Source organism: Sinocyclocheilus rhinocerous, unplaced genomic scaffold (genome assembly GCF_001515625.1).
Source record: "Sinocyclocheilus rhinocerous isolate Xijiao unplaced genomic scaffold, SAMN03320098_v1.1 scaffold2765, whole genome shotgun sequence".
NCBI lineage: Eukaryota > Metazoa > Chordata > Actinopteri > Cypriniformes > Cyprinidae > Sinocyclocheilus > Sinocyclocheilus rhinocerous.
The window spans coordinates 316495-343303 of NW_015653018.1; the positions used below are offsets into that span (position 1 = coordinate 316495).

The 26809-nt window shown below is 35.3% G+C and overlaps 2 protein-coding genes across 3 annotated transcripts in view; both read left to right on the forward strand.

Annotated features, from left to right (window-relative positions):
• Window positions 1–11126, forward strand: part of LOC107715546 (multivesicular body subunit 12B) — a 31343-nt gene extending 20217 nt beyond the window's left edge. For both annotated transcript variants that reach the window (XM_016521698.1, XM_016521697.1), the window contains exons 7-10: window positions 6445–6536; window positions 7899–7954; window positions 8689–8748; window positions 10142–11126. In XM_016521698.1, coding sequence (XP_016377184.1) covers window positions 6445–6536; window positions 7899–7954; window positions 8689–8748; window positions 10142–10228 — 295 coding nt within the window. In that variant the 3' untranslated portion in view covers window positions 10229–11126. The remainder of the gene's footprint in view (window positions 1–6444; window positions 6537–7898; window positions 7955–8688; window positions 8749–10141) is intronic.
• An 11268-nt stretch (window positions 11127–22394) lies between these two features.
• LOC107715534 (LIM homeobox transcription factor 1-beta-like) overlaps window positions 22395–26809 on the forward strand; it is a 45151-nt gene continuing 40736 nt past the window's right edge. Inside the window, exons 1-2 of the mRNA XM_016521686.1 lie at window positions 22395–22757; window positions 23731–23917. Coding sequence (XP_016377172.1) covers window positions 22691–22757; window positions 23731–23917 — 254 coding nt within the window. The 5' untranslated portion in view covers window positions 22395–22690. The remainder of the gene's footprint in view (window positions 22758–23730; window positions 23918–26809) is intronic.

The window sequence follows — 26809 nt, forward strand, 5'->3', positions numbered from 1 at the left end:
AAATGATGGATTGGCCATTAGAACAGAAATAGAATAGAGAGTGTAAATGTTAGAGGGTCAAGTTTTTTAATAAAAAAAAACAAGCAGATAAAATTAGAAGTAGCATTAGAATAGAGGGTGCTAGAGTTAGAGGGTCAAATGAAGATGAAAGAGATGTGTTTTCAGCTGTTTCTTGAAAATATTAAGGACTCAGCTGCTTGGATTGAGCTGGGCAGGTCATTTCACCAGGAGGGAACAGTTAATGTAGAAGAACATGAAAGTTTGATCATAGGTACATTAGGTAGAATGCAAAATGTTTCAATACAAGCATTTCAGTCAAATGTAATTTATGCAATATTTCAAACCTTTAACCCACTTGGGAAAATCAACCCATGGCAACAGTTTAAAAGTAGCCCAATTCTGTGGAAAAAGCGCTGACTTGGCAACCCTGCATCCAACAAGAGCTACAGGAGTCAGCTTTGACTGATCACAGGTCGAGAATAAGGAGAGATGACTGACAAGACCATGCTTGAGTATCTTGTAAGATGTGCTCCCTTTACACAGAGTGCGTGTGATCGTGAAAGTAAACAGCGCAAACGCTCATTCAAAAATATTTAAACACACCGCATCCTGAGAGTGGCTCCCTGATGCGCCAAAATTATACACAATATTAGAATGTTTAAAGGAGTGGACACGAAAATCGCGGGAGCGAAACACATGTTGCGGGAGCAGGCGGCAATGGTCAGAGATTCAGCGGGAGTGGGATATAATCGATGTATTCTTTTTAAAGTGGCATATGTAACTTATTTTCTGCCTCATTCTGTGACAAGAAGCCTCATCAGATCACGAAAGGAAGCATTTGATTGGTGTTGTGGAGTAAAAAGGTTATAATGTTCTCTTTTGTTGGACAACAGGTTTAGAAATGTGAATACAAGGGAGGTTTAGCTTTAGGCATTTTAATTTAAGCATGTTTAGCTTAGTTAACGGAAGGCTACCTGCTGCCATCAGAGCAAGTGTAATTACTGCATTCACGCACTCCTCGGATGCTCTCATTTCCCGAGTTGTGCTTAAGTCAGAATGTGAAAACAACATGGACACTCTCGTTACTACAAAGATGTGTTGGATTTGTATTATTAGAGCTTTCCGACTTGAGTTCACGTGCATTTTCTCAGTCGAGAAATTATTTTTCACATGAGGTGCCAGTGATGATGCTTCTTACGTCCGTTTCGGAGAACCGGAGGAAATATTTCAATCGATCGCTCAGGCATAGCACCGAAATCTGCGTTCGGATTCGGTTCTAGTACATACCGGTTACATAGGTACCGGTGCCATATTGGTACCGGGTTTCGGGTTATAATTTATTTTTGTTAATTTAATTTAATTTAATATTTTTATTATTAACAATTAATGGCTTATTCTGAATGGCCATCACTGGAAAAAGATTCTTTTAAGAGTTAACTGGGAAAAAAAGCATGCATGAACTTGTGCTCTTCTGTAAACAAGTTCGTCCTGAAGACTGTTTTACTAGATTTATTTGTAATGGCAGAAAGTGAACAAATGGTATTACTTGCTGTCAGCATCTTTAACGTTGGATTACCTTGGTTATGGTACTGTTAAAATTTCACCAATTTGGATCACAGAAGGAAAATTCTCAAGAGCCAACCAAAACACACAATGGAGCGCACACAAATGAAAGGAAATCCCAACCTTGCAACTATATTCTGAAGCGTTCAGCCAGTGACTTTGATGACATTTCACAAAATCAGAGAAAAGGTGGAGGACAGGTGGACACGAAAATTGCGGGAGCGAAACACATGTTGCGGGAGCAGGCGGCAATGGTCAGAGATTCAGCGGGAGTGGGATTAAGAAAACAGCCGAATCCCGGACATTTTGGCCAATTAAGAAATGCCGGCCTGACGCATTTTTGTAGGTCCAAAAAGAGGACATGTCCGGGGAAAGAGGACGTATGGTCACCCTAATTTATTGCTAATCGATGTATTCTTTTTAAAGTAGCGTATGGAACATATTTTCTGCCTCATTCTGTGACAAGAAGCCTCATCAGATCACGAAAGGAAGCATTTGACTGGTGTTGTGGAGTAAAAAGGTTATAATTTTCTCTTTTGTTGGACAACAGGTTTAGAAATGTGAATACAAGGGAGGTTTAGCTTTAGGCATTTTAATTTAAGCATGTTTAGCTTAATTAACGGAAGGCTACCTGCTGCCATCAGAGCAAGTGTAATTACTGCATTCACGCACTCCTCGGGTGCTCTCATTTCCCGAGTTGTGCTTTTAAGTCGGAATGTGAAAACAACATGGACACTTTCGTTACTACAAAGATGTGTTGGATTTGCATTATTAGAGCTTTCCGACTTGAGTTCACGTTTCGGAGAACCAGAGGACAAATATTTCAATCGATCGCTCAGGCATGGCACCGAAATGAGGCACCGAAATCTGCGTTCGGATTCGGTTCTAGTACATACCGGTTACATAGGTACCGGTGCCATATTGGTACCGGGTTTCGGTACCCAACCCTATTCCTGATGGATAAAACCCAATCCCGACAAGTCAAGTGGCTGTGACGTCATAATCTTGACTGTTCAGAAGTTTTTTTTTTATGTTTTTGAGAGAGTCTCTTCTGCTCACCAAGGCTGCATTTATTTGATCAAAAATAGAGTAAAAACTGATTCAATTCAAAATAACTTTTCCATTTGAACATATTTTAAAATGTCGTTTATTATTGTGATGCAAAGCTGAATTTTCAGCAGCGTCAGTGTCACATGATCCTTCAGAAATCATTCTAATATGCTGATTTTAGAAACATTTCTTATGATTATCAATGTTGAAAACCGTTTTTGCTGCTAAATATTTTAGTAGAAAAAGTTATATAATTTTTTCAGGATTCTTTGATGAACAGAAAGTAAAAAAAAAAACAGCATTTATTTGAAATATAATTTTTTTGTAACATTATAAATGTATTTACTGTCACATTTGATCAGTTTAATGCATCCTTTCTGAATAAAAGTGTTAATAAAAATAAGCAAAAAAACATCCTGTTTTCCATTATATAACCAGAATAATGAAACATTTTATAGTGTTTTCACATGTAAAAATCACATACTTGATGTTTACGGGTTTGCTTGTGTCTTGGTTTTATACGCCCGGAGCATTTCTCCGACACAAATGGGAAGTGTCTGTTCCAGCTGTTTCCCTCTCATGGTTTCCTCTCTGTCTGTCTGCTCTCTTGATACTGTCCATCTGTGATCTTATTATATATAACAGGATACAACTGCTGTGAAGTCACCGAACCAAAAATGCATTTCAATGAGGGAGTGACCATCGCAGTCTGTGACCCCGAACACATGTCTGGACTCTTTCTCACAGTGTTACACAACAATTCAAGGGTCGTATCATAGAAAACAGAAACATATAGTTTGGAACATATACTATTGAAAAATATAGATGAATCAGTTGACTATTTGATGTATGACTGTGAACTACACCAGTTTGTGGATGTTGGCCAGTCATAACAGCTGTTATCGAAATCTAAAACTAGAAATTATCTTGTAAACCTAAATTTAGTGCAAGAAACCTAGACTAACAGAAGGGAACTTCTCGTTCCCCTATTGGACATTAAAAAGTTTGGGGTCAGTAAGATTTTTTTTTCTTTGAAAGATATTAATAATTTTATTCTGTAAGGATGCATTAAGTTGATCAAAAGTGACATTACAAAATATTTCTATTTCAAATAAATGCTGTTATTTAACTTTCTATTTAGCAAAGAATCCTGAAAAATGCAGAAATTATGGTTTCCACAAAAATATGAAGCAGCACAACTGTTTTCAACATTGATAATAATCAGAAATGTTTCTTGAGCAGCAAATCAGCATATTAGAACGATTTCTGAAGGATCATGTGACACTGAAGACTGGAGTAATGATGCTGAAAATTCAGCTTTGATCACAGCAATACATTACATTTTAAGATATATTTACATAGAAAAGCTATTTTAATACTTTTAATAATTTACTGTATTTCTTATCAAATAAATACATCCTTGGTGAACAGAAGAGACTTCTTTCAAAAACATTTTAAAAAATCTTACAGACCACAAACTTTTGAACAGGAAATATTTTAATGCTATTTGTAAAACCACTTTCATTCCAGCCAGCTATCTTTACCACATCACAAAGGGAGAATATCAGCTGCCCAAGACGACCAAATTTGATTCATATACAATTGTTTTGTTCCTCATGATGTGTGGAGTTTCCCTTGCAGCTGCCAGCAGAACAAATACAGTGCATAATGAAAACATCAACTGGGTAGTGCATGTCTCATGTGTGCAGTGACTTAGTCACGTTTTGAGTGTGTTTAATGGTGGGTGTTTCCCATAAGGCCGACAGCATTCTCCTGTTAATGAGTGGATCTGTAGTAAATGCACAGCTTCATCTGAGTGTGCTAGCGGCAGCTGCTTATGTGTAATCACAATAAAATGCCAGTTTCTAATGCATAATGTTTGTGAGGATATGCAAAACTACATTTCCAAGTAGTTAGTTCAAGTTAGTTCCCTGAGTTAGTGGTTAATTTAAGGCCTGAATTATTGGTTGGTTTCAGGTTGAACCAACCCTGATCAGACACGTTTCTTAGGGGGTGTTTACATAAAATATGTTCTTACCATTGTTGTTATTGTTAACTAAAACTATTAAAAAAAAAATTTCTATTTCTATCTAATCAGTATATTCAATTTTTCTATTTTAAAAAAACTTTTTTGTTTATTGAAATAAGATAAAATTTAAGTGTAAGATAAAAACTTGAACCAAAAAAAAAAAGAGAATTTTTGGCTTGGCAATTAACTGAAATAAAATAAGTTGAAGTACTAAAATTACAAACTGAAATAAACTATAGCTTAAATTTAAATAGTTTTAAAAAGCTGAAACTTACTGAAACTAAAAAAAAAAAATCAAAATGAAAACTGAAAATGAAAGCTTATTCAAAATATTAATGAAAAATATATAAATAATAAAAAAAAAAAACACTGGTTCTTGCGTTCAAGAACAGCTATATGGAACACAATTTTTTTTGTTTTTTTTTTAATCAGTGGTATTTTTACCTTGTCATGCCATTGTAAAAACACAACAGTCGTGGCAGGATGTGTAAGATGTGCACAATGACCAAAGACATTTTTCTAAACAGTGTTTACTAGAGCCGACTGATACATCGTTTTGCCGATATTATCGGCTGATATGAGCCTGTCGCCGATATATATCGGTATCGGCGAATATGCCGCAGATATGCTGCCGATATGAAAATTGTTTTACAGAACATATAACGCAGATAAAATGCTTGAAATGGTGTAATTACTTAGTTTGTCCAGCAGAGCGTGCTCTATTGTTTGCTACTGGCGACCTGGATGAAACGCTTTAAAGCTTAGTCTATGGAAAACCATTGAAACTTTGAACGGCCATATCTCCGTAACGGCGCGGCGAATCCGCACCAAATTCGGGGGATCCCTTCAGCTCGAGGAACCCTCTCGAACGCGAATCGAGTGTACCTCTAGAGGCCCTCTTTTGAATAAGACCACCCCCGCGTCGATAGCCCACGGGGTTCGGGAGTTGCGGGTGGTTAAATTTGCGGTCCGGCGCCGACCGATCAAGTGATCCCGGGGGGCTACCGACGCGCGGAGGGTGGCAGTGCACTGATGTCAGACTCATTTTGGATAATAAAGTTTATTGTTAAATTGTTAAATGCCCTGCCTCCATTATGTATCTCTGTCACGTCATTATAAGTGTTTGATCACCACATTTGAGTGATCATTGCAAAAAATGTGTTTATTTATATATATTCTGTTTATGTATATACTGTATTCTATATATAGTACTGGTCAAATGTTTGGACACACGAATGGGAAAGTGTCCAAACTTTTGACTGGTACTGTACTATAATATACACAAAGAATATCGGCCGATATATCGATACCTTTTTTACTCCCTAATATCGTATCGGCCCCAAAAAAAACATATCGGTCGGGCTCTAGTTTTTACTTTGCAAGCTGTCTAACAGCTAAAGCAAAGCACGCTGTTTGGTGTGCTATTTAAAGAACCGCCGCTAAAAATATCAAAACTATTTTTGACATTCTTTAAGGCACAACTGCTAAAAATTAAGTTTGAAAAACCAAGGAAAAATACTGTATTTAAAGGTTCTAGCATCATCTGGCGAACAGTTTGTTTTATTAGGATGAGTATCTCATCATGCAGCCTGTGAGATGGAAATATCACAGTTTGCACGCCTTACTGTGTTATCAGTAAGGTTGTCAGTCAGTTGACAGATTGCCAGTGATGTTTTGTATGATTTGAAAGCAGCTGTGATGACACACAAACCGCTGTGATAATAGTGAGGTCTGAGAAGGAAGATATGTTGAATATTTATTTGATTAAGTGGTAATTGTTTTCCATTTGTGTTTCTTCGCAGGCACATATCCATGACCCTGCCGGCATGTTTCAGAAAAAGCACAACCAGACCAGACTTTGAACACCAGAACTCCAACCTCTATGCCATATCTGGTGCGAGAACCGCACAAAACACACCTGACCCAAACTGAACAGCTTCACATCATCCTCAATATCGCATCAACACTAACAAGTAGAGAGGGCTGTAACCTAAGAACACAAATGAGTGACCGAAAGTAATGTTCTTAGAGCTCCAGTCTAGAATTTGACCTGCTTTTACGAATGAAATGAATCATCAGTTTATTATAAATTAGTAAAAAATAAATAATTGTTTACTCTGTCAATTTACTCTCTAAGTTTGAATTAGAAAAAGTAAGCCCTGATCCAAGTATCTATTAAATATTATATATCAGCTACTTAAAAAAACTAGGTTTTAAAAACGTTTTAATTTAATTAATACTTCTATTCAGCAAAGATGCATTAAACTGATCAAAAGTGACAGTAAGGACATTTATAATGTTACAGAAATTTTATGAATTTTAAAATGTAACATTTTTTCTTTTTACATTTTTAAAATTTGTTCTTTTTTAAATTTTAAATTGGTTTCTATTAATCAAAGAATCCTGAAAAATAAAAAAGACGAAAATATGAAGTAGCACAACTGTTTTCAACTTTGATAATAATCAGAAATGTTTCTTGAGCAGCAAATCGGCATATTAGAATGATTTCTGAAGGATCATGTGACACTGAAGACTGGAGCAATGATGCTGAAAATTCAGTTTTGATCACAAGAGTGAATTACATTTTACTATATATTACAATTTTAAAAAGTCATTTTAATTTATAATAATGGTTCACTATTTTTACTGTATATTTAATCAAATAAATGCAGCCTTGGTGGTAAGCATATGTGACTTTTTCAAAAACGTAAAAAATTATCTCCGGCCCCCAAACTGCTGAACGGTAGTGTATTATATATTGGATATATTTTGCATCTCTAGAATGCTTGACATGAGAGAGCACCTCACATTTGAGATGAAGGTCAGTGAGAAAGCGGTCGGTTACCTTTGCGTGTAATAATCCTCTGAAATCTAGAGTAAAGGCCAATGCATGCGTGTGGATTCATGACTGCTGTCATTAGGGATGTAATAATAAACCCTTCTGGAGGTGGAATCTGTTGAACTGTTCCAGATGGTGTTCAGTGATGAGTCAGAATACCTCTCCTTCTGTTCTGAGCTCTTGTTTCTTACCGCACACTTTTCGTTTGTCACATTCATGGAAAAAATGTCTGTTTAGTTTTATTTAGCAGATGCTTTAATCCAAGGCAATTTACAAATAATTTGAGGTCATTTGTGGTCATTTTACTTCGGAGAAGTCATCAGCCAATGATTTCTTAACATTTTGTGGCTTTCTGTGCAAGGCAAAATATATTATGTCTGGTGAACTCTGGTTAATACTGACTTTTTGACCTTTCAGCTATGGATGGAGTGCCTTTCATGATTTCGGAGAAGTTTGCATGTGCCTCCAGTGATGTGAGTCTGTTTTCAACCAATCATATGTGACCCTGGACCACAAAACCAGTCTTAAGCAAGCGGCAACCTCCCGCTCTCTCTCGTGAAGCCAACAAGGAAGTGACTTAAACTGTAATTCATCAACTGGCCGCTAGAGGCTGGCTGCAAAAGGGAGTCAATCCCATAGACTCCCCATGTTAAAATGCCCAACTTTACAGCAGAAAAAAACATGTTTACAGCCTGGTTCAAAAAATGATTTTGGTCTATATAGCTAATTTTGCCCTTCATGACAACTGTGAGGGGGGTGAATTTTTTTATAACTCATCCGTTTAAATTATATTAAGCCTTAAAGTTCTGCATAATTAAGGGCGTGGCCACTTGAGTGAGAGGTGGATTGCCACTGCTGACACTGCCGTCGAGCTAGGTGGGCGTGGCTTCAGCAACCTGCTCCCGCCTCTTTGCCCATTTTCGATTATCCGGGAGTGATGTGCGGTGACGCGCTGCCAAGATGGCGACGGCCCGCTCTGCCCACTTTGAGCTTAAAAAAACGCTCTTCGGAAATCTACGGGTGACGTCACGGACACTACATTCATATGAACTCTTGCACAATCTGTAGGCCACAAAGAGTAAACTACTCTTTACTGCCAAATCTACATCTAACAGTACAATGCATTCTGGGTACTTAAAACTAGCACATGAACTGATCTGGACATTGAGGAGGATGTTGTTAGTCTGACCGTGTCGCTCTGTTTCAGTTGCAGCAGGTGGATCTAATGGGCATCAGAATCAAATCACTTGCAGAGATCGAGGAGGAGGTGAGAACATAGTTTCAACTATGACAAGTGGTTAGAAGTGTTTTGTTTGCTGCTTTTGTTTCCAAGCAGGTATTTGCGGCCTTATTTAAAATGCAAAAATGTTTTTGCTTTTTGTATAACTTTATAAAAAGGATTACTCTAAATCTGATTGGATAAAGATATCTGTTACATGCACATCAGTTGAAGTAGTATTCATTTTCCTATTATCCACAGTCAATTATAATTGTTATTATATTAAATATTGCATTATAATTAATTATATCAAGGATAAAGACCTGTTCACACCAAGAACCATATTAACTATAACCATAAGGTTTTTAAAAATAGTTAGCATTATAGTTTTTAGTCTTGGTGTGAAAAGACCTTAATGTACTATTTTTGCTTTTTTTTTTTACTTAATTAATTGTAAGTTTAATTATTTATTGGACTTTGATGTTTAACCTTTAAATGGCCAAAATTATAAGAGGCAGGGTATTACAATGAATAATGGTTATTGATTATAATGGATGTTTAAAAGTTTTTTTTTTTATGATGTATATTATGTAAATAAAGAGGTATTCCAGTTGAGTTTCAGATCAAATCTCAATATTTTGTGTCTGTTATGTATGTGTTTTTGTATGTTTATTATTCTCATGATGCTCAGTAAACAAACCAGGGTGTATTATAGTTAACTAAAACGAAAACCTTAAAAAAGTCATAAAATAAATTACTTATAATAATAAATTATTTGTTACTTGTAATAAAATAAATGTTAACTAAAATAAAATAAAATACTTTTATTAAACAAATTTTTTTTAAATGCTTAAAAAAAAAAAAAAAAATCTTATTTTAAGCTAGTTGCCAATGCAGCATTTCTATTTTTAGTACTAAAATAGCTAAAACTGATAAATAAATAAAAAAATAAAAACTATATAGACATATTTAAAAAATAATAATACAAATAACAAAAACACAACAAAATTACAAAAATTAACAAATTAAAGTGAAAACAAAAATAATTCAAATGAACAAAAACTATAATAGTATAATGATTTAGTATCAGTCATAAAATATTGCATTTTGCCTAATATATAATTTGATATATTTGCCTAATTTTTATTTAATATAGTTTGTTTTGAAAACATTTTATGTGACCCTGGACCACAAAACCAGTCATAAGGGTCCATTTTTGAGATGTACTGTTGGCTATTGCTACAAATTTAGCCCAGCGACTTAAGACTGGTTTTGTGCTCCAGGGTCACATATTATGTTGAATTCAGCTTTAGATCAGCAGAACTGTGTGCTGCAGTACCCGTATGTGTAGCTGTTTTTGACTGATCCACTAGAGGTCAGTGTTTGCTGTGAAACTCGCTCTCAGATGGTGTTTAATTCTTTCTGTCTATATCTGTGCCAGTATGAATATAGTTTCCGGACGGAGCACAGCGCTGCGGCCCGTCTGCCACCCAGTCCCACCAGAACATCTCTGGGCTCTGAGGCCTAATGCTCACGCACTCGAGGAAAGATGGAAAGGAGGAGAACTTCGAACCTCTGAAGACCTGATCTGAGCAGAGACTCATCCACCTCTCTGAAAGTACAACGGAAACCCACAAAACAAATGGCGACGAGTTCGAAGGAGGGAAAAATAAGGATATTGATGGGGGTTTTTTTTGTTTGTTTTTTTCATAAAATTAACAAATATTTCATGTGGTCAACTTCAGTCTCTCTTAAGTTGATGCTGCTTTTTCGTAAAGAGCTTTGGATCAAATCAAAACCACTACCGTGTTTCATTTGTTATGTGACAAGTATTGCGTCTGAAGTTGCGTTCTGACTTATTCTGGCTGCTGGACTGAGATGCTGTTAACGTAATGACTTTATGAAGGGTCACACTTGGACAAACCCTTAAGAATTCACATTTGAGCCCCAAAGTCTGCGTCATATGCATGGAGTTGAAAGATGTTTTTTTTTTTTTTGCCTCTTTTTGTTTGTTCGCTGGCTCGGTTTTATTTAGATCGCAGCGACTGCATGACTTTGAAATGGAGCCCAGTTCACTGCACTGTTACAGGACTTCTGAAACATTTCAGTATTTTTGTGTTTGTCTGGAAAAAAGAGATTAGAACAAAAACACTCCGATGAGTCAAACCCTTGTACGTAGACAAGCGCTGAATCAGGAATGCGTTGATTTGGAATTGTGTGTTTTCCCTTTTGTCTTTGTAACCTGAACTGATCTATCACTCCAGTCACCACTGCTCAGTTTTACCCTTTCAGTCTCATGTTATGATGTTTGATGGTGCTCAAGCATTTGGATATTGTTTCTCCCAGTCTATTTGTGGCTTCTGACATTTATGGTGATATTTTTTTTTTTTTTAGACTTTTTTTATTTAACAAACAAGTTAATATTTCCGCAGTCATATTTCACCCCAGGATTCAAAGAAAAAATAAGAAAACGAATTTTGCATAAAGAAAAAAAAAAAGTATTTTTAAGACCATAAAGATGACATTTTCATGAAATTGAAACTTATTTTCCACACAAAAACTCATTACTGTAATACAAAAAACGTTATTTAAATCGTCATAAATTCTGTAAAACGGATACCACGAGTTATACTTACAATTGTACTTTGCAATACAAATCATGTGCTATTTTTCCATATCGCATTAATTAAATTTTTGGTAACACCTAAAGCCTTAATGTATTATGATGGTATTCATAATGTGTGTTGTAATGGATTATATTTTTTCATAAATAATTGTAACCCAACGTTAAAATGCATTATACTTTTAGGTTTGTCATGTATTTTGATGCATTATACTTTCTAAAGGTGTAAAAATGAATAGATAAGTATTATAATGTATTAAAACTGTGGTTACAATTATTCATGAAATCATACAATGCATTATAAGGTGCATTACGAGGCATAATTAATGCATTAAAACTACTTTTATAATGCAATATATATATATATATATATAAAGGCTTTAAAGTGATACCAGACTTTATTGCATTACGGTAATGGGGAATTTGGGGTAAATGTGCTTAATTTGAATGAAAATGATAAAATGCAAATGGGAAAAAAAATTTGTTTAAGCAAAATACAATTTCTCATTTCTTTCTTTTGATTTTCAGGGTGAGCTGGACATTTCTTGACCGTTTCCGTGAGATTCAGCTGAATATCCAGAACTAATTTTATTGTTAGCTGTTCAGTTTTAGTAAAGCATGCAGTCCAGAAGCAGCTCACACAGTGAAGTTTTGAGTCATGTGATTTGCTCCGTGTGCCACTGCTGCTTTCTTGATATGGTGATCATTATTGGTGAAAGTACAGTGTTCTTATTTCCGGGCGTTTCTTCAGAACGCCCTGCTGAAACAACCATCTCAGGTGAAAGTGTTCAGCTTGGAAACACCAAGTGTTTGAGTGATTTAAGACGCCAATCCATTCAGATGGTTTGACACCTTCACTGTGAGACTTTAATCAATCACTCAGATGGGCTGTAGATTTCTTACAGTGTGGATTATAATGTTCAAGCAGCTAAATTGTTACATGTTCTAACCACTATGTTGACTTTTATTATGTTGGATGTTTTTTTTTTTTTTTTTTTTTTTTAGTAGCTTCAGACTTTCAAAACTGATTTTTCAGGCATTGGGTCTGTTTTTGGCTCGTTTGCAAGCCGTTTTTTTGTATTTCTGCTGAATATAATTTAAAATCCAAGAATAGGTCTAACTTGTCTGGAAAACCAATCGCAGGTTTATAGATCTAGGAACCAAAATTATAGTTTAACATGAAGTTGTTGTCCAAAATTACGTGCTGACGTTGATGTCGATTTTAAAATTTCGTTCATTTATTTAACTCAAAGCCCTTATAGGAATGCATGCAGCGTTATCTATTTTTTCAACATTAAAATGAGGATTTAATTTGCCATTTCATAGTACTCTTTCATCTAATTATTTAATGATTTTATATGAAGACTAATTTAAATGTTTAGAAATGTAGCTAGTATGTTTCCCCAATATTTTTTTAATGTTATGTTGAATAGTTGAGTGTGTCGAGTTTCCAAGTTGGTCACACGAACAAATACAATAAAACATGTTTAGTTACTGCACTGCGTAAATAAACTCCTGTTCATGATTTTATCAACCATTTAATGTGCATCATCCAATTCATCGTTTTGCCTCTAGAAGAACCTGCTGTGTGTTTGTCATTTGCATTCTCAGCTGATTTTAATTTTTTTCTTGTATAAATGGAATTGCCATTGATGAATGCTGGTTGAATTTTGTGCTTTATTATTCTATAAAAATACCGTAAACTCTTAATGCATTCTTCATCAACAGCGAAAAGAAGTTTGCTGCCAGATGTCCATAGTTGTGCTGCTTGACAAAAGCTCTAACAAAATCTCTTTGTAACATCATCATTTTCTGGCAGCTTTAAAAGAATATTTCACGCAAAAATGATTGAAATTAGCTGAAAATGGCTCAGCAATGGATGCTCTGCAGTGAATGGGTGCCGTCAGAATGAGAGTCCAAACAGCTGATAAAAACATCACAATAATCCACAAGTAATCCACACCACTCCAGTCCATAGAGAATAAGATCTCTTTATCCATAAATGTATCAGCTGTTTTCTCATTCTGACGGCACCCATTCACTGAAGAGGATCCATTGCTGAGCAAGTGATGCAATGCTACATTTCTCCAAATCTGTTCTGATGAAGAAAAAATCTCATCTACATCTTGGATATCCTAAAGGGTGAATAAATTTTTTGGACTGGAGTGGTGTGTATTATTGTGATGTTTTTATCAGCTGTTTCTGACGGCACCCATTCACTGGAGAGGATCCATTGGTGAGCAAGAGAGGTAATGCCAAATTTCTCCAAATCTGTGATGAAGAAATACCCTCAGGCCATCCAAGGTGTAGATTAGTTTGATTACATTTTTAACAGATTTTCATTTTTGGATGATCTATTCCTTAAGCCATAAACAGTCTTTGACAGTATGTAGTCATAGTAGCACAGCATTTCTTCCTGGCACATTTTACCCCTATGTGTAAGTGTAAACGGGATGGTTTTGCCACAGAGTAATTCATGTTTACTGGAAATCTGCCTCTGTTTTGCGTTCACAAACGCTCTGAGCTTCCTGTGGCCATTTGACAAGTCACTTTATTTAGATCCAACATGCGTACCAAACCACAGGGAAACTTTCAAGACTTCCCTTCAAATGCTGCAGATGGTTTTGGGCAATGTGTTACTGTTTGTGTGGCTTTTAATGTCTTTTTAAGAGAATGAGAAGTTCAACAAGAAGCGCAGCAAAGCACGTTTATAGACAACGAGTGAGCATTTAAGAAAACGCAAAGGTTATTTAATTTTCTCTTTTAATCGTGACATCTTGCTTCTGGTTTATATAGTAGCAAGATGTAAGTTAAGTGCGCATTCATCTCTTTTACGTAATAAAAGAGTTCCTTGCATAATATCATTTTTCTGGTTTAATGAGGTTTTGAGGCCTACTTGTTTGTTTTTGAATTTCTACTACTTGAAAAATATCATGTTATATGTTCTGCAAATATCTTTATGGTATAACCCCGAATTACAAGACCCCCCTAAAACTAGACCCTCAAGAGCTGGATTCATATCCAAATCAGTATCTGTAGGTCAACTGAAATAGATACATTTATTGCAGCATTCATTTTAGAATTTGAGTTATTCAGAGCCATGGGATTCTGGAAGATCATGATGGTGAAGAACAGACTGCAACGACCAGTAATTGAGGTAACTTCTTTCAGTACACTCTCAGAAAAAAAGCTACAAAAGCTGTCACTGGGGCGGTACCTTTTAGGTGTGCCTTTTGAAAAGGTACCGCCCCAATGACAGCTTTTGTACCTTTTTTTTCTGAGAGTGTACATTAGAAATTGATCTCTATCTTGTATGATTATGTAAGTCGAGATCCAGATCTTTGTTTTTGGGAGCCACAACAAGGCCAAGTTTATGTGGTTTTTGCATTACATTCGCTGCAGCTCTCAAATCTTATTCTCCATTGTACATATTCAGATATTTGTGTGGTGATTAATTGCAACACATTAGAATCAATACCTTTTAAAATCTGGATGTGTGTGAAAGACTTCAGAGCTTGCAATGGAGGGCAAGGTTATCGGTGAAGAATGACTTTGGGTCTGTTCCTCACAAAACTGTTTTATGAAATACAGTGCACGTGCTCGTTCAAACCAATTCAATTTCAATTCAATCCACGTATATTTGTATAGTACTTTTCACGATACAAATCGTAGCAAAGCAGCTTCACAGTCGGACTGGTTTGAATTTCTCTCGTTGTGTTTCACAGAATAACAATAGCATATGAGGTAAATAATAACAGAATGCTTATTTTTTTGGGTAAGAAATGAGTATAATTATAATGAACTGTAGAGGTTACAGGTTTGATCACAGATGTACTGAGACTTGCTGAATGTTGATGATGAATGTCAAACAGACTGTTGTGTTGGTGTGGCATATGTACAAAATCTTAGCATTATGGGGAACAATGTCCTTGACTCAATGAACTACTGCATTGCCTCTGAACACTTCTGATGTCTAGTTCTGCCGTCATGGAAAGAAAGTTGGGCTTCCTAGCAGACGTTTACAGCTCCGACCTCCCAGTCAAATCAGCCTCTGAAGCTTGTGTCATTTCTGCTTTGATGGAGTCTTTTGAAGGCTGTTTTTCCATTAGCTTCAGAGGAACCTTTTGCCACAGGACAATAAAAACAAGTAAGGTTGTAAATAATGAAGCCAAACCATGAAAAACGAGAGATCGACAAAGAGATCTTATCAAATGTAATATAAGACTTGTCTGAACTTTCTTAACCTTTAGGACTCAGGGTGACAAAAATACTGAATTTAAAGATAAATGCAGATTTCTTATTTGATTCAAAATGCACTAAGGACTACATGGCTAAAATTAGTAGTCAAAGTTAGACTACTATGATGCAATGACAATTTTATAATATGATTGATGATATTTTAACTTTAATCTGATGGCAAAGAAATTTAAAGGAATAGTTCACCCAAAAATGAACATCTGAAGATGTACTCGCCCTCAGGCCATCCAAGATGAGTAGATGAGTTTGTTTCTTCATCAGATTTGGAGAAATGTAGCATTGCATCACTTGCTCAGCAATGGATGCTCTGCAGTGAATGGGTGCCGTCAGCTGATAAAAACATCACAATAATCCACAAGTAATCCACACCACTCCAGTCCATCAGTTAATGTCCAAAAGCTGCATGTTTGTAAGAAATAAATCCAAGATGTTTTTAACTTCAAACCGTTGCGTCTGGCTAAAGTATGAGCCCATAATCCATAATATTGCTTTCGCCAGTGAAAAAGTTGCCTTGTCTCTATCAAGAGAGGATCTGCAAAGACCAAGCACTGTTTACAAGAGAAAAAAGTCCAAAATACTTCTTAACAAAAATGTGGTTGATTTTGATGTGAGAGGACAACAGGAGATGGACATTTTAACTGGAGGAAGCGTTATTATGGATTATGGACTCACAAACACACAGCTCTTCACTCCACAACATTAATTGTAGGACTGGAGTGGTGTGGATTATTGTGATGTTTTAATCAGCTGTTTGGATTCTGACGGCACCCATTCACTGCAGAGGAATGAGCAAGTGATTTAACGCTACATTTCTCCAACTCTGTTCTGATGAAGAAACAGTTCCTAGATGTTGATGCAAAAAAATGCTAAATAATCATATTTCCAAGTTGCTGGATGCATGCAGTTATGAGACAATAATGTGGTGAACTACTACTGTTTCACTTTTTAATACAGTATGTGCTCTGCATTTTCAGTAGGCTTAGTACGTTATTCTGTACATAGATTTTTGTAAATAGTTTTTTATTTCTAAAATGATTCTATTTTGCATCATATTGACATATGCCCGATTAAATTTGTTGTCGCTGAAGAAGGTTTAATGAATCTGAATCAGCCACAGATCCTGTTGCCTTACGGAACCTATTAAACGTAACCACAAGAAACAGTTTAAGAGCTTGGTTTGTTTTCCCCGCTTGTTAAATGTATTTACATGCAATATTTTCCGTTTGGAAGAAAACGTGCATCACATAAATGGAGATTACATGAATTAGCTTTAATATCGTAAAAGTCATTTGATCAGGGCTTTGGTGAGACATGCTTCTCTTTCAGGAGGGATTTTAATGAAGCTCATTGTGGGAGGTTTTCCTGAATTAACATTCATACCAAACATCCTCAATTTAATATTCGCAGTCCACAGGTTTCCTCTCATGACATGTTGGCAGATGAGATTAGAAGAGTTAAAGTCACAAAACATGTTTGATCTAAAGCTGTTAATGGCTTCAAGAAGAGTTCGCACATGTGCTGTGATCTGCTTGTTGAGAAGGTTTGATTCATTGAAACTTGTTTGATGTCATGTTTATTTACATTTTTTTGCATCACTATTAATTGGACCAGAATGAGACCAGACTGTACTTGATGGTGAACTATTTTGACTTCTGACACAAATGTGCAGATGTTTATGGCTGTCAGATTGATGAATGGAGTTTAATAAGCCGCTGTTACGAAGAGAATGAGTCGGACTCAAAGTAGAATATAAAAAAGTCAACCGGATCTCATGAAAGTGCGTATAATTAGTACGCCAAATACAATACTCGTGGTATTGATACACAAAAATGGACTTTGGCGTGTATATGCTACGCGATGGGTAGGTTTAGGGTTGTGGGGTATGCGTATCATATGTACGCGAGAACTGCTTATCATATGCATGCCAACAAATTTCGTATCATATGCACGCGAGAACTGCGTATCATATGCACGCCAACAAATTTCGTATCATATGCACGCCAAAAATTCGTATAATATATGCACGCGAAAACTGCGTATTATATGCACGCCAAACACATATGCACGCCAAAGTCCATTTTTGCGTATCAATACCACGAGTTTTCGTTTTTATTTGGCGTACTATTTATACGCATTTTCATGAGACCGGGCTCAAAAAAGTAGACTCATTATGAGTGAAATTGTTTAATTTGAATTCACAGCATTGCTAATATGACCTCTCTTCAATTAAACTATGGGCAATTAAATATGTAAATATCCATATGCCTGTATGTAAGTCATAGGATAAATACCTTTCAGATGAATTTCTTTTACTGGGATTCTGCTTTGTCTGTGACTGGTTATTCAATTATTCAATTGTCAAAAGACAATTTTAAATAGAATAGTTGATTTATTTTACATTAATGACACTGTGAAAATATATATAAATATAAGAATGATATCATTTATACATTATGTAAAAGTTTAGCTGGGGTTTAGTGCGATGGCCTCTTTGAATGATTTTACATTTTGTGACATAATTTTGCAAATGTTTCTTTTTATTCTCTTTATTAATAACACATTGGCTGATGCATCATCATCCTGCACACGCTAACCTTCTTATATCTAATTATGTAACAATTTAAAAGTAAATGCACATTGTTCTTGAGGGGAACATCTTCCCCATCTTACCTTAATATTAACAGTTTTATGAAATATTTTATACAGCCATAGCTGAATGTGGAACACTGCCCATAATGTTAATAGCTGTTAATTAGACAACACTGGCTGTGTGTTATGTGGTCTGTTGTAGTGAGGACATAATGACAGACAGATAGACAGAGATTGTAAAGTACAGGTGAAGTCCAATAGCAGGACCATTGACGCTAGAGGGCGCAAGAACACAATTTGAACCAACGCTTCAGTGTTCAGAGCTGTTAAAGGGATAGTTCACCCAAAAATGAAAATTCTGTCATCATTTACTCACCCTCAAGTAGTTTCAAACCTGTATGAATGTCTTTGTTCTGCAGAACACAAAGGAAGATATTCTGAAGAATGTGGGAAGTGTTTGATTTTAAAAGGATTTATGCTTTTGTCTAAATATGGATATTTGAGCCTAGACCAGTGAGATTTCTCCAGAGGTAGCAAATGTTAGGCAGAACAAAGCAGACGACTGTTGGTTTACACCGTTTATATATATATAAAAAAAATCAGAATTAAAAGACTTTTGCGTTTATTTCTAAATATAACTTTTAAGGATAAAATAACGGATTAGAAATGGCCTGATTGGAGTTATGAAGTGTTTTTGGGTCGGTTAACCCGGCAATTATGGCTAGAAATATTAACCCATTATTCTTTAAAAGTTTACTCTGAATGCAAGAGAAAATTCATAAAGAGCGCGCTAAACCGACGCTCGCGAAATGAAATCGCGTTACCATAGCAACAGTAGCCTACGCTACTCGTGCGCTTTTCTTTTAAAACGTCAATATTCGCGTAAACAAAAATACTGTAATTATTTATTACACGTATCGCAAGTCGGTTGCTATAGAGACGATAAATTACTGACATAAATACTAGAGCGGAAAAAAGTCGCCACGACGGAAAGTCGCTGAATAATTCGCACACTGAAAAATGAAGCATATCATGATAATTTTTATTAACATTATTTTATTCAAGTTCATCTTTAAAACACCAGTGGGACATGAAGCAAAACTGTCTGAACTTTATAGGCTCAGTTATTCAGACACCAACAGCACAGGCCTGTATCTTGGGAAATATCGTTAAATGTTAGGATAGCCTAGCTGCTATTGATATGTTAAATTAGTGATAATTAAAAGTAGGCAATGGCTTTAAATAACGCAGTTTGATTGTTAGAAATAATGTTATTTCGTGTGTATGTAATCTAATGTAGCCTATGTATGTCGTATGTGAATTAAAATGATAGTGATCTCGATCGCGAATAATTATATTAATTTTAATTTTATATAAAGCAATATAAATAGCCTAATCTACATATAGAAATAAATCGTTTCTCTCAGATGTGAAGAGGGAAAAAATAAAAATTAATTCCCCTAATGTAGGCTATCCTATACATAAAACGGGAAAGAAAAATAAATCTCATGAAATGTTCAGGAGGAAGGCATATTTCATCTACAGGAGACGTAAATCAGCCTGTCATAATTAGAGAAGAGAAGAATAAATATGAGGAAAGTAATAAAGATACAAACTCCCCCTTTATCTTTTTTTCTAGTTCCTCGCAGGTTTATTGCCCTGAGATGTCTGCCTGCGAAATGAATCTGCGCGGATCTGAAACACAAAAGATTCTCCTTATGAATTTTACATGGATATTATGCGCAGAGAGATTAAATCATCTTTTATCTGGGTCTTTATTAATCATGCAGATAATGTCATGAAGCTAAAAGCAGCGCAGTTTTCATCGCAGCTGCGCGAGAAATGAAACGATTCTTTGTTAAATATCTGACTCGAGATTATAAATATATTGTCCCGCTTTCACAGCTGAATGGTTTGAGAATTTAAGACAAAAGCAATTCAATAAAACACGATTTAAAAAAGCGTAAAATCAAATGTAACGAGTAAATATCCGTTGTTTAAAGAACATAGACATTTTAACATTTTAAGTTAAAAAGTTACATTATTTTTAATTATAATATTCATTTTAGTTATAAAGGCACTTTCGTGATTGATATGCTTGATGGACCTATATAAATTCTTGTAATAAATAGAAACAAAAAAACTTAATATGGTTACATGCTGATTGTTTTGTTTATAGCCTATAGGTTTATTATTTAAAATATGATGACGAAAAATGTTAAAATCTTATATATTAAGTTTTTATGATGATTTATTATAAAGTCGGTTAACCCGGCAATTATGGCTAGAAATATTAACCCATTATTCTTTAAAAGTTTACTCTGAATGCAAGAGAAAATTCATAAAGAGCGCGCTAAACCGACGCTCGCGAAATGAAATCGCGTTACCATAGCAACAGTAGCCTACGCTACTCGTGCGCTTTTCTTTTAAAACGTCAATATTCGCGTAAACAAAAATACTGTAATTATTTATTACACGTATCGCAAGTCGGTTGCTATAGAGACGATACATTACTGACATAAATACTAGAGCGGAAAAAAGTCGCCACGACAGAAAGTCGCTGAATAATTCGCACACTGAAAAATGAAGCATATCATGATAATTTTTATTAACATTATTTTATTCAAGTTCATCTTTAAAACACCAGTGGGACATGAAGCAAAACTGTCTGAACTTTATAGGCTCAGTTATTCAGACACCAACAGCACAGGCCTGTATCTTGGGAAATATCGTTAAATGTTAGGATAGCCTAGCTGCTATTGATATGTTAAATTAGTGATAATTAAAAGTAGGCAATGGCTTTAAATAACGCAGTTTGATTGTTAGAAATAATGTTATTTCGTGTGTATGTAATCTAATGTAGCCTATGTATGTCGTATGTGAATTAAAATGATAGTGATCTCGATCGCAAATAATTATATTAATTTTAATTTTATATAAAGCAATATAAATAGCCTAATCTACGTTTCTCTCAGATGTGAAGAGGGAAAAATAAAAATAAATTCCCCTCATGTAGGCTATCCTACATAAAACGGGAAAGAAAAAAAAATCTCATGAAATGTTCAGGAGGAAGGCATATTTCATCTACAGGAGACGTAAATCAGCCTGTCATAATTAGAGAAGAGAAGAATACTAATGAGGAAAGTAATAAAGATACAAACTCCCCCTTTATCTTTTTTTCTAGTTCCTCGCAGGTTTATTGCCCTGAGATGTCTGCCTGCGAAATGAATCTGCGCGGATCTGAAACACAAAATATTCTCCTTATGAATTTTACATGGATATTATGCGCAGAGAGATTAAATCATCTTTTATCTGGGTCTTTATTAATCATGCAGATAATGTCATGAAGCTAAAAGCAGCGCAGTTTTCATCGCAGCTGCGCGAGAAATGAAACGATTCTTTGTTAAATATCTGACTCGAGATTATAAATATATTGTCCCGCTTTCACAGCTGAATGGTTTGAGAATTTAAGACAAAAGCAATTCAATAAAACACGATTTAAAAAAGCGTAAAATCAAATGTAACGAGTAAATATCCGTTGTTTAAAGAACATAGACATTTTAACATTTTAAGTTAAAAAGTTACATTATTTTTAATTATAATATTCATTTTAGTTATAAAGGCACTTTCGTGATTGATATGCTTGATGGACCTATATAAATTCTTGTAATAAATAGAAACAAAAAAACTTAATATGGTTACATGCTGATTGTTTTGTTTATAGCCTATAGGTTTATTATTTAAAATATGATGACGAAAAATGTTAAAATCTTATATATTAAGTTTTTATGATGATTTATTATAAAGCATTGTTTACATTGTCGCTATCGCAGTTGAAATCATCACATTGAATTCTACAGCCTATTCGCAAATAGTGTGGTCGCACGTTGTCAAACTATGTCGTTGTTGCCTGAACGAGTTATTTCTGCATGATCTAACCTCTAAAATAATTCGCATGGGGTCACTTAATTTGTCTCAGGAATTTTAAATGATATTTTTTGACTTTGAATTGAGATATGCAGCTTGTTTTTGCTAAACATTTTATTAGTGCATATCTCATGCACTAGCCTAATAAACATCATGCACATCTTTTATACAAATAATTCTTGCTGTCTGCTTGTCCTCAGAACAGCTGGTGTTGTAGGCGGTTCTAGCGTCACATGCAGCGCGCGGACTCCTCAAGAGGAGCACAGGACTCGTAAGCACTCAGTGAGGAGCTCACAGCTCACGCGCACCTCCCGCTGCTGGATTATCAGAGCCGCTTCCCGGAGGATCAGGAAGCTCGCGCTGGACGCTTTTCATATCGTTTCTCTCGAAGGATCCAGTTGGAAGAACCGTCACTGAAAAACATGCATGTTTTTTGCTCTCGTCTTGTAGAATAAGCAAAGCGAGACTAGATAGTTTACTTTTAGTTTCTGTCTCGTCACGGTCCGCCTGCTGCTGCTGCTGCTGCTGCTTCTGCGCTTCTTCTGGACACTGCGACAGGTCAGCAGAGAGCCGCTGTCCTGCAACACATCAGATATGCTGGACGGAATCAAAATTGAAGATCAGTTCAGAACAGGAGCGGAGTCTTTGGGAGTGATGCTGGGTGAGTTTCGCACCATCACAGAAACAAACGATGGGTGATATATTTACATCGAGGTTCTCACTGACACTCGTCTAACTAAACGTCTAAATTAAAGTCAAAAATAGGATTGCGTATGACACCAATTAAAGTACATTTTACCGGTCAGATCAGATAAAGGTGCACCTTTTCGTGTTTTTACAGCGCTTGTAAATTTCCTATGAACATTACGCATACTGTTATTAAAAAAAATAGACTAAATATGTTTATTATAATGGATTGCTGTAGCAATAGCGATGTGTAATTAAAAACAGCTTCACAAAATAAAATTGTTATCGGTGTTTCATCTACAAATCAGTTGTTTTGGAGCGAATGTGTAATGGAAATATGAGTCATATTTTGTATACTGCCACTTAAAGGCATTTATTTTGTTTTTTTGGTAAAAAAACAAAGAACAAAAACGTTGTATTAAATACTAACAACCAAGGCAGAAAATGTAAAACAAATATTTCGTTTAATAGACTATATTTTCAATGTACTTGCGTGTTCATTCAAAATTAACACAGTAAAAGTGTTTTTTTTTTTTTTTTGAAGCAAGTAAATTAGATTTAATATTCTTTGGTAAAACATAATTTAACATAAAATATTTCATTTATTTTTATTTGTAGCCTATTATTATTATTTAAAAAAAAATACAATTTCGTGTGTTAAATAAGGCTAAAAGTCGCAATTTACCTAATTACGTCGTCAACAAAATAATTGTTTTAAAGTGTCGGATAGAAATAACCCCTTAAAGTAACAACTGCGCATTTTCACTCTGATTATTAATACTTAAAGAAACAATATTTTTCAGTGTATTTTAGAAAACGAGTTCATACATGTATCTCGCATTTATTTGTTTATGCGTTAGATTTGTATTATTATTATTATTATTATTATATTTTTTCTTTAATTGTCCAGTGGACGTATCTGATGTGTATCGGTTGTGTGTTGTCAGGTTCAGACTGCGTCCATCAGAGTGTATGTGAAGGATGTCACAGACCGATCTCTGATCGCTTCCTCCTGCGAGTGAACGACAGCTCGTGGCACGAGGAGTGTCTGCAGTGCTCGGTGTGTCAGCAGCTTCTCAGCATGAGCTGCTACTCCAGAGAGCAGAAACTCTACTGCAAACACGACTACCAACAGTAAGAGCGGATTCATTCATCTCATGTCATGTGCGTCATTTCAGCTGCGCGGAGCGTCAGTTTGCGCTTTTAATAATCAACACAAATTTTTAAAGGGAATATTTCCAAGCAAATATTTACAATTTTTGATTTACTTTTTTCCCACAAGGATTTTATGCATAGGCTATAGCCTATAATATTTATCGATATAGCCTATTAGGTCTATTGGTATTTCGATAACCTATTATCATTTTAGTGTTTTAGCAAATAACGATAACGGCAATAAGAACAAGAATTATTATTATTATTATTGGCTTATTATTATTATTATTATTAGTAGGCTATACTTTTGCACGTATTGTTAACGCAAACACTGCATAAAGCGTACAAATATAGGCCTAGATTCATTATTTGTGTGTTAAAGTACAATAAAAAATAAATCATTCTAACAATGAGAATTGCGATATAATGCTAAATAAATAATAATAAATAAATCTCGTTCTTCCTGCCGTTTTCGTTAATGTGTGTGTGTGTGTGTGTGTGTGTCAGTAGTCTATGCAGAAATCACAGAGCTCGTGGTGTGTTGTACAGTAAGTGAGAGTCCAGTGTTCAGTGGCTTGTCAACAGGTTCTTTTGACTTTTTGCCCAAATCCTTTGAAAGCCTCTTCTTCACTCATCGCGACATTATCGCGTTGTTAGACATCGTCTGACGTCACGGCGTCTCATTCGACAAGACATCGAGCAGTTTTTTCACAAGGCCTCCTAAGCAAGTAGAACTATTTCTATATATAATCTGTCTTTTTAATTACTTTTAAGAGTGATGTGTGTTCTGGAATTCCTCTGTTTTTGCACGTCAACCACCCAGACTTTATCATTTCAGAATTGTGATTAAAAAAGCCGCACTTCTTTTTTTCTTTGTATAGATTTGCAGGTAAAATGCTGCTAGTTAACTTGCTGTTGCAGAGTTCAGAGCTTATCTAGCTTTTACACGTCTATACTATTATAGGATAGATTCCCAGCTAACAAGCATATGCTCTAAGACGTTATTTCTGAAACGTTCCATATGTCCAGTTTTTAAAACGTTTATGCGAACCTGAAGGGAACATTCCATTGTAATCATTTTCCAAACAGTATTAGAATGTTACTTTAGAATGTTCTCTGAACATTCTGAAACAAGTAGTAACATTTAAAAAGTGTTAGACAAAAAATTCCAACTAAAACGTTTCAGAAAAAAAAAAAACATTCCATGAACAATGTATAAATAGCGTTTTTATTCCAACGTTTTGAGAACATTATTAAAGTTTGAACTAATGTTCTATTAATGTTACTGGAAGAACATCTACTATAGACACAGTTTACACTGAGATAATTGTAGCACAATTGTAGATTTATATTTATTTGTCTCTTACACAATTTTATACCAATGCAAAGCAGTCAACAAACTACATATCCGTCCCCAAACTGTATGAAGTGGCTTTAACAGTGTGTTATGTGTAAACGGCGTGTTATTTGTAGTATTTCTAAAGCAGTGATGAGGTACTTAGTGCTCTTAATTCACACCCGGCCTGCTTTTTATGACTCTCATTTAAGAGAGATTAACAAGCACCACAGATAACCACAAAACACACTCACACACACACACACACACACACCTCCACGCTTAACTTGCTCTAATTGACAGACGCTCATGTAATGAGTCAAACAGTAAAGCTCTCTGCACTGTCACTTATGGAGGTGTATCTAAATTTAATAACTCATCCAGTATGCTGAAATAAGTCTGCAATTTTTACATTACAATGTTTATGTTTCAGTGTTAGGTTTTTGAATGATAAAACAGTAGATATAGTGTTCAATATGAAGTAGGCTACTTGGACACTTTATGTCAGATGTTAGTGGAACATGCTCATACTGTAGTTAATGTGATGAGCTTCATTTAAGTGAGAACTAGAGGTGTTTTGTGTGTGTTTTACTGTCCACAGCACTGCAGACGCACATATTGTCATCGTCTGAAGGGACAGAGAGTGATGTAATGATTTTCAAATGTGCAATAGCAGAAACATCCTCCGAACATCGCTCTGCACCATGCTTGGTATGTTGAGAAAGTTTGTAGTTGTGTGATTGATTGAACCTCGGGTGTGTTATTGGGAGAGAAAGATTTTCTGCCATTCGTGGTGGAACATGTGTGACGTTTTGTGTTGATTTCACACTCCGCTCATGACATGATACGACATGCTGAAACTTAATATAGTTTAACAGCATATTTTGTCCCATAATTGCCAAGATCATAGAGATTCAGTGTTGCTAATTTTACAGGAGATTCTCTTTAGTGGTTTAGCATGAAAATCCAGTGTATTTAATATTTAGATCTGACAGTATGGAACTCAACCCGGCCATTTTTTAACTGTTTTTAAAACTTTTTTCTTGGTTATGCATTGATTTTATTTACTTATTTAATTTTTTATATGTATTATAATATAATCATATATGTTTAAGATTTTGATCTGACAGTATGGTGACAGTATGCTTTTTTGCATTATTAATTATAATTTCTACACATGATTTGTTTGTGATTTTGTTGCATGTTGCTGTAAAACAGTTTATTGATGGGTATTGTAGAATATTTTGCACGCACAATTTAGTTTTGACTAGAAATGCTTTAAAGAACAAGTTTTCCATAAGCTCGTTCATGGCAGAAACCCAATCCCAAAGGGGCTGTAAACAGAGCTATAGGCCTCTGTATATGAGAGAAAAAAAATATTTGCCACTTTACAGCCACTGGTGGACCCTTATGATACATATACATACACACAAAGTCTCTTTCAAAACTCATTAATGGCTTTTTTCGTGGCTTTGAATTCTCTGCTCAATTCATTAAACAGTTTTGGACCGTCAGTGCTTTTGGTCAGGTCTAGC